The sequence below is a fragment of the Ptiloglossa arizonensis genome, chromosome 7 (genome assembly GCF_051014685.1).
Source record: "Ptiloglossa arizonensis isolate GNS036 chromosome 7, iyPtiAriz1_principal, whole genome shotgun sequence".
NCBI lineage: Eukaryota > Metazoa > Arthropoda > Insecta > Hymenoptera > Colletidae > Ptiloglossa > Ptiloglossa arizonensis.
This window is the reverse complement of record NC_135054.1, coordinates 12336283-12345888: the sequence shown is the minus strand read 5'-3', so window position 1 is coordinate 12345888 and position 9606 is coordinate 12336283. Positions and strand designations below refer to the sequence as shown.

At 40.9% G+C, this 9606-nt stretch overlaps 1 protein-coding gene across 1 annotated transcript; it reads right to left on the bottom strand.

Moving 5' to 3' along the window:
• Nucleotides 1-1148: 1148 nt before the first annotated feature.
• Cpr97ea (cuticular protein 97Ea) lies at nt 1149-3971 on the bottom strand. Its single transcript, XM_076316431.1, has 2 exons — nt 3954-3971; nt 1149-2057 (listed from the first exon to the last, which is right to left on the bottom strand). Exons 1-2 carry the CDS (start codon nt 3969-3971, stop codon nt 1149-1151), a joined length of 927 nt encoding a protein of 308 aa, XP_076172546.1.
• Nucleotides 3972-9606: the final 5635 nt, after the last annotated feature.

The following is a 9606-nucleotide window of genomic DNA, read 5'->3' as shown; positions in this document are numbered from 1 at the left end:
ATTAACAAAATTAAAACGAAACATTTACTCTTGTTATTTGTAAGGGGCAGTGATTAGAATCCGGGATGAAAACACGTTTAATTTTCGTTAGATACAAATAAGTTCGTCGTTTCGATTACAGCGATGCGTTGCGTTGGCCTTACTTTATTTCAATCTAATTACCTTACAATAATCTAATTACAATAGTAAGCGTGCTGAATTTATTATGCAGTCCCGCGAGACACGAGCTCGAAGACGCAGCTTGACAAAACGGGTTCTCTCCTTGAATTTTCAATCGTAACGGTATCGTTGCAACGACGCGTGCAAACTGCGTTCCCTAGGATTATTAAAACCAGCACGGTCGCCTACCGTGGATCGTGGAATTTTATTTACAATATTTTTACAACCTTCCTCGCCACGGTATAAACGATTATTTCCACAGTGTTTTCCACAACGGTGTATTTTTCACAGCAACGGAGCGTAAATGCGAAGACTGGTCCCGCGACGAATCCCGTTTCACGGAAACTGGGAGTAAAATTAATTTCATTCTGGTTTTCTATCGGGTAATAATAATCATCGGTGAAGAACGTGTGTAAAATTTGCAATGTATCCGAGCAATTTTTCTATTCATCGAAAGCATCGAATCTCTCTCGATCGCTCGAGAAACCCTCTCCGCATTTCCGCTCGACGAGCGTCTACGATCGGAAACAACCTCTCGTCGAATATGCTCCCAACATTTGGTTCCAATGGCAAGAATCCACTCGTGCTCTTATCCGTGAAGCAAAAGCACGACTCGGTAGGCAGACATGACGGTGACTCGCTGATTATTACCGAAACAAAGGTCAAGGATCTTCAAGTTTACCCTTCCGCGTGACAATGAAACAACAGCCGCGTTGATCGAGGGCTGACACGAAACAACAAGATTCGCCGAGATCACGCGAAACGTGTAAACGTTCGTTCGATTTCTCAGCGTGTTCTCGGGCCCTTGACATTTTCTCTCGGTAATACTCGACGGCGGTGATCTACGGATCACAGTGTCGTCCATCGATGAACGATGGACCACGCCGCGGTCACGTTCGAATGGGTGCACCGTCGAAGCATCGCGTCTTCATACAATAGAAAAAAGACCAAAACGAACAAGGGCCACCCTGACGGAGGGACTAGAAGACTTAGTAATAACCGAAGCTGATGTCGTGTAACGGTGGTGCAACGCCCTGTGGCAGAGCGTAATCTCTGGCAAGTTGATCGAGGATGCCACCGCTCTGGCTGCGTGGTTGCGGCTGAGAACGATGCTCCTGAACCGGCGCAGGACCGAATTGAGCTGGTCCTTGGTTGTAGAGTTGGGAAGGAGGCGTTGGTTCTTCGCTCTGAAGGATCGGGCTCTGTCTGGGGTAGCTAGGTTGGGGAGCAGCGGCAGGCGTGAAGATGGGAGGTTTGGGTACCGGTTGCTGTCTGGCGGCTGTTTGCCCGCCGTAGACAGCCTGAGTGTGAGATTGAGGCTGCTGGTAGGCCGATTGATCGTATTGGATCTGTTGAAGAGGTGCAGGACGAGACGCAGGTGGAAGACCTCGTGACGGTGCTGGCCTGGCGATCTGTTGCTGATAACCGTCTTGATAGTTCAGAGCTTCCAGAGCTTCTTTACCGGTAGTCTCGTCTTCAAGGGTCGGTGGCGCTACGGTGATACCTTCCCCTGCTGGCTGGAAACCGTACCGATTCGCTCCGTACTCGACCACGCGTACTTTCCCAGTGTCGTCCACGAATCCGTATTTACCCTTCACGTCACCGGTAGGCAGTTTAGTTTCGATCTTGAAGGAACCGTCCGCACCCTCGAAACCGTACGTGTACGAGCCATCCTCGTTGTGTCGGTTGATCTGTTTCAGGATCGCGACCGGTGTCGGTTTCGGGGTCGTGGGCGCGGCCGATTGTCGTGACGGTGCCGAGTCAGCTGCGTAGCTTCGAGGGGTCGGATGAGCGGGTCTCGGGGACTCATAGCCCGAGTACTCGTCGACGTAGTTCCCACCTGGCTGTTGGTATTGCTGTGCCGATACTGCGAGTATGGCAGCTACCAGTGATATTACCTGGGGAAAGATACATATGCATCGTTACGAGGAGAGTGGATCGATCGACGAGACGTGAACGCAGTATCGCGGAACTGGGTTGTTGAAGTCGTTGCTACTGGGTTGTTCGGAAAGTCATTTCGTTCTCTAAATTAGAGAATGTACAATTGAATGAAATGTTTGTACATTAAAAAAAAAATCGTGTTTCATTTTCAGCAGAAGAAAACGAAACGACTTCCCGAATCGCCCAATAGAATCGCCAGCGTAATCATTTCCAATTATTTCCGAGAGATAAGTTTCCTAAACAGATCCGAGCTCCAATTACCAGCCTGTACCTTCCGTAATTCTCGGTTTCTCCGCTTGGTGGAGAAATCGAAAAATCGATTAAACTCTCGATCGTTGCGAAGAAACGGTCGCGACCGGGTAATACGTAATTAATAATACTCGTGGGTTTGCGCAACGCGGGTACGGGCTGTCTTATCGATGTCTCGTGCGATTTATGACGGTTCGAACGCGTCACGTAGACGCCGCCGCGGTTAAAATCGTTCTATTCGCGTATAGTGTTGATCTCGTGCTTGGTCGTAACGTAATTGGTCGCCGAATGGTCCGCGAGCGGTGATGCATGACCCTCCGAGTTACCAGAGCCTTAACCGCCAGACGTGACTTTATTACACCGCGCCGCGTGACTGTATAACCGCACTCGAAGGATACCGGATTCTTGATCGTGACTCGCGACGCACGGTAAAAGTCTCGACGCCACTGGGATGGAATATGTCACGCGAAACACCGTGGCTGGCTCGCGTACCGCGACGCTGGTTGCTCGTTCGCGCATGAACGTTGATAAGCGCCCGGTTGAATCCGCCCGCGTGAATTACACATGCTCGAGGACCGACGACGAGTTTTACCGGTTCGATCGGCTCGTACGCGGCCAGTTCCGGCCGAATGGCCACGAGCGAGAAACGCTTTTTCCACGATCGCTACGCACGCTGACCGACATAATTCTCGAATGTGTTCCTGCTTGGCGTAACTCATTATATAATTTCGTTTCCTCGAGCGGACAAACGGTGAAGAAAACCGCCTCTGTTCAACGGGCGTACGACTTTCGTAAGATTTCGGTGGAAAGCCACGAACGCGAATAGGTGCTACCGAATCGCGGTCGGTTGAGAAACGGACTAGGTTGCTCGTGATCATCGATTATGCGACCGTAATCGTAATTCGCAAACGTTTTTCACGGCCAGATAACGATCCTCGTGGAAGCTGCGCGATTTCGATACATTTGGTTCAGATCTTTCCGAAAGATCTGACACTAGGTTTGCGGACATTTCTTGCATCAAATTTAAGGTTCAGAGATAGATATATTTATCGGTACAGTGATAGATACACCTCGTGTAGAATTAATTTCGATTAGAATTCTAAATTCGGTTAGCTTCGAGGATAACGAATTTCCAGATACATACGCGTGTACGTGTATTTGTCTCGTTTGAATGGATCGAAATTTACAAACTGTCGAGGAAACGTGAACTGCTTTCCGTAAGGTTTCTTCGAAATGCATCGAAACGTCCGATATACCCGATGTTAAGCCCCCCGTTTTCGTACTTCCAACCGAATCATCGAATACTCTGCCCGAATCGTTCCGTGATCCCCCGCGGTGGGCCGTTTCGCAGCCTTTATGAGATCCAATCGCGGTGTATCGGTAAATGCACACAAATCACAAGCACAGTCCCGTCACGACCAGAAACGATCACATCACACGCGAGATCACGTTCCGATCGTCGACGGTGGCGAGGTAGACGACGACCACGACGAAGACGAAGACGCTGGTCGTTCAACGACGATCCGTTTTACGAGGACGATGAAAATTTACAAAGGGTTCGAGAATAGGAACGACGACGTGGTGATGGCGCACTGAATACGTACCGTCGCGACGGTGTGCATTGTGTTCCAGGTGGTGGTTGTGTTAGTGTGTGTGAATGTAAGTAGGCAGCGAGGCTAGAGTACCAGCGGTTGCTCGAACTGAGGCCCTCATATACCTTACCGGGGTCCCCCGTTCCTACCCCCCTCTTGCCCTCTACACTCCTGTTAGCTCTGGGGGACTTTCACTATCTATTCGACTCCTGTATATACGGCCGCCTTGTCTTGTTACAGCACCTTATATCCCCTAAATATTCCCCACCAAGCTGCCCCGGTTTCTCGGGAATCTGGAAAATCGATCGCAATCGTCGTGTCGGATCGACCAACGACTTTGACGCCGCGTGTGCGTTTTATAGATCGAACGAGACGAACATTCCTGAACGTCTCGAGAGTTCGTTGGATGCAACCGTGTGAACAATACGAAATTATTTCGAGATTCTCGCCGGTACGGATAATAAATCGACAGCAACGAAGGCGGTGACGAAGGTTTCGTTGCGAAACGTTCGCGTTCGAAAAACATTTTTTTTTTTCACGGTTATTGACCAACCGATCCAGACGTTCAATTTACTTTGCGCGCATCGACGCTCGTGGGTGCGCGACAGATGAAAAATGATTTAGGCGGCCGGACGGGGGGGGGGGGGGGGGCGGCGAGTTTTTGATCGAGAGAATGGATCTAATTTGTCTCCATGTCCTCTTGTATTACCGTTGCAGTAACTCGTATACAGTACACGTTGCCTGGCAGGTTGTTCCAGTTTCTCGTGACACTTGAAAATCATTCTTAAGTTCTCGATTGGACTAACGATCGCTGGCTGACCAATTTTTATTGTCTGCCTTAAACCTTTCACTGTATGCCCGATACTTACACGATCGGTCGCCATATGTGTCTCATTATAGCTAGCACGATTTTATTTCGTTTCGAATACGCTCTTTTAGTTTCGAACGTTCGCCGAGAATATTCTGGAAGGATATTTTCGAAGTGTACTCGATCGATTATTAAGTGAATCGTCATAGAAATGTTATAGGAAAATTATTCGTTTTTTATTTGGTTCGATCTACGTGTAATTTGGAAATAGAGTATTATCATTCGATCGAATAAGTGTGATTTTTAAATACGCTTCTCGAAACATCTGTAAAATGAAATTTCGAAAGCATACATGTTTTGCAGAGTATTTTAAATATATTTGAATCGATCGAACAATCTTATTCAGAATTAAATTTCATATTATTAATATAATCGAATAGAAATGTGGTTTTAGATGTTTATCGTATAAACAGTGTTTTTCTAGATTTCTAGATTTTATGTTTGCCTCGAAGAAAGTAACGTGCAGTGTATGTTTCTCTCGATTGAAAAGATAAACTTTTATTTCGAATGTACGTAGTATAGTTGGATCGATGTAAAGTTATTTTATCATCGCCAGATTTTAGGGACGTCGTATAAGAATGTTAATTGTAGAATTTTTAATTTCGTCGCTTACGAGTACGATAAATAACGCGACAAAGAGAGTAGATCGACGAAAAATTGAATCCAACGTGCGAAACTGTTGCGCGGTAAACTCTTACGGTGAAATTATTATGTAAAAGTAGCGATCCAGATAATGAGGTCACGCAAGAGAAATTATACACATAAGCGTTGAACGAAATAATTTAACGAATACACTTGCTTTTACCGCGAACGCTCGCGCCAAAATTTATTCTCGTTTTTATTATTTCCAGCGTGTCCAGTATTCGGCGAAAAATATTCCACTTCAAACCGGCTGAAATTTCCACTCAAGAATTTGCTTTAGGTGATGCAGGGCGATCAACTTAACGAGTTTCGCAACTCTTGGTACACAACGTAAAAAAAGTTAAGTTAAGGAAAGTATAAACGGTGTAAATAAATTCGTAAAAAAATTGATAATCGACAAAAGAGTGTATTGAATAATATTCGGTTTCCTTTTCTTATAACGAATTAAGGAAGATTGTAGAAGTTTGCAAAAAAGTCTAAAATGCTTCGTAAACAAACGTTTTGTACATTTTATCTGAGTTATACGATTTGTCAATGTAATTTAAATGTATATATTTTTTTACTGTAATTTAAACAAAATTTATAGATATCTGAAATATTCTACTGCTCCACATCGCGTTATGTTTCAATTTTAAGATTTTTAAATTTTATTTAAATCGCACAAATTTATGTAATTTACATTTATGTAAATAAACGTGAGTTATTCGAAAATATTCAGACTTCGAACTGCAGAGAATTAGAACAAAAGAAACGAACACCTATAAAGTTCCCGTTGCTTCGTATTAACGTATGTAATAATTATTTGTCCTTCAGCTGTGTGTCGGTGAAAAAGTTTCAAAGTTGAAATGTCAAACTTGAATTACCGTTACAAGCACTGTTGGCTATACTCAACCACCTTGCAGTTAACTCATGACTATCCTTTTCATACAGAAACTATACTCAAAGTATAATAATTGGACGTTAAATAATATGCTTGAGTACGTTGATCGATAAATCGAAAAGATTTGGTTTTATGTACAAACAAAATCTAGTATCTGCAAATTCAAAATTCGTTTCACTTAAAATATTCAAATCTTGCAAAGGTGAGAAATAAAAAATTAATTTAATGTCGTGTACGAAATTATACTCTTTTGTAATATAATATACAAACATATATGATTCCAGTTTTCAAAGACATCGAGTTAAAAAGTTTATCGTGCAATTAATTAAGAATTGACAAAAAGATTTGGAATTTTCTAATGGCGTTTGGTTTTTACATTTGGTTTTACATATTATGTACTTTTCTAATAGTGATTTATGAATCGCGCTTTTGTCGGAAGAATTTTGTTGAAAATGGATAAGTAACTTTTTCGACTCAAACATACCAGTCACACATTCATGAAGTGGAATGGGACAAAACAAACCAGCCAACACGTGCTAAATCTCTAATTATAGCACTGGCTGTGACTTTACTTTCAATTATGTAAGAATAATTACTCCAATTAAGCAAAGTTTATATAATTAACAGTTAAAATGGTATCTAAACGAGGAAAAATATTCTGCTTCTTTCAGACACGCACGTTTCTTTTTTAAATTAATCAATTATACGATCGTAAGCATAAAACTGATGTAGCATATTTTAGAATATGATTTCAATCGCTTTTAGAATTACACCAAAATTTTAACACGATTTACGACGTATTATTCATAACAAACGCCTAGCTACAAATTGAAATAAATTACAATACATGCTGTAACTGGTATCAAATAAGGATATGGATAAAATCTGAATGAATTTATTAAAGGTGATTATAATTCATTATACTTGGAGAATGTATTTTTAGCAATGTTTCGATTTGTAACACCCAACGACGTTTTACAATTGAGAAATTATAAATACTATTTATCAACTTTCGAATGCCGATGAACAGTTATTTAAACAATAAAGAAATGGAAATTATTCAACAAAGCGAAAAAGTTACGTATAATAGGATCACTGTGATATTCTTTGGTAATAGGAGCACACTTTTCAAAAGCAATCATTTTATTTATATTTCAACGTTTCATCAAACTAAAGATTATAACATAATTCTACAATATAATGCAACATAATTTCATAAAATTTCATTTAACATTTTCATCTTTACAATTATTTCACTTCGTTCAAATTAACATTCTTCTCTGCTGGTCTCCTCATTATCCTAAACATCTTCTGTATCACGTCGTTATAAAATTGCATTTGTCAAATATGCAAAAGCAATCCTAGACGTATTGTCCAGGACACCTAAAACAATTGCAAAAATGGTAACTGTATTGATTACCATCTTTACAATTATTTTACTTCGTTCAAATTAACATTCTTCTCTACTGGTCTCCTCATTGTCCCAAACGTCTCCTGTATCGTGTCGTTTGAACCGTTTGTAATGTAAAAGTAACGGGGTGCGGTTTTCGATGAACTTTTACGTCTACTTGTGGAATTCGAGTGAAAATCTGTTGCGTGTGTCACGAGGAGGGATAAAGAGAGCATCGATTCCTTAGCTTGTCACCTTGAAACTGACCGAACACAAGGCTGAACCGCGATTCGTTAAAACGGAGCCCGACCTTTGGAAACGCGCCGAGCATTCGACGTTTTCACTTGGCTTTTACGAAACACGCAGTAGACTGCCTCGGTGTCTACTGCAAAATTAGCCGAGGATCGACGTTTTGTAACTTTCTATTGGCATATTATTTGGTCGACTTGCAGCTGGTCAATACTTTGTATCTCGAGGTTTTGCTTCCGTAACTTTCTTTAAATACACGCATAACTCGTACGCATTCCTACGTCTGCCGTTAATATTTCATTGTTCTTGAATTAATTGGTTCGCTAACTTTACTGGAAAGGACTGTGCGCCAGGTTACAAATTGTATGCGCTTATCAGTAGGAAATAAATGGTCAAACTTTGCGTTTGCGGCATATGCTAGTTATATACGGGACGTTTCATTCGCCACGAGTGGTGTCTTCGACCTTTCGATTGGGTTTCTCTAATTTATAACTTTGTTTAATCTGGTATTGGACAAATTGTAAACGCACGGGGTACAATATACTGGGAAAGATTATAACACGTTATAATACACGTTATCGTGAGTATGAAAATGAAAAATCTGTGTTGAATCATTTTTCGATTATCAAGCAAAAGTAGTACGCTGTATTTATTATTCGATTATGTTCGTTTCTGCCGTTTCTTTACACGCTTAGAAATTACGATAACCGTCATTCAATAACTCAACCATCTAGCTCTAATGTTTATTAAGATGACCTGAAGCGAGATGTTAGCGATTTATCGATTATTACGTTTCGATCACTTGGTGAAATTGTTATTGACAGGCTTTGAGGAATTATTTAGAAAGTTTAATCACTGTGAAAGAATGCACAGTAAAGAGGAAAAAGTGGACATGCTACTTATTTATGGTGAAACTTGAAGGAACACGATTCGAACATGTATGTTATAACTTAAATTTTTTCTTTTCGCCTTTGAGATCATTCCAAGGTCATAATGTCATTTGTTCAAGGGAATGAAAGTCCATATATAGAAACTTAGTTAAAAATTGATTCGTAGTAAATAAGTAAAATCTACAAGGAACGAAAACACGTGAACAAAAGGTTATGAACAATAAAAAATAGTCGAAATTTTTGTAAAGGATGAGTAAAAACGTAAAGTATATATTTTTGCACGAATGTTGATGTTGGAAAAAAAATTAAAATAGCCAAATTCTTTAATCCATAATTAAAAGATTCATATGCTATACATATACAGTACTATAAATAATTACTCAAACTCCATGTGTGAAGAAATATATCTACTACACATGTGCTATTTACTACTTAATATTAACGGGTAATTACTGTTTAATAAACATTGATAAAGATCTCTGTGTATTACAATAACGTTACTCTACTTTAAAAGTTTTGTCATTATTGTATTAAATTGTAGATTTGGCTTTAATCAACAAGGATCAATCGACGGTTCTAGAAAGAAGACATTTATGTAACAGATCGTGCTGACAAAGGTAAATAAATCTATGGCAACTTTTGCCCTCTTAAAAGTCCAATGATCACCGCTCCTTTCAACAAAGATCGACCTCCATTGTAATTCCCACGCGAATTTCATGCATGACCCACTCGAATCCATTCGTGGC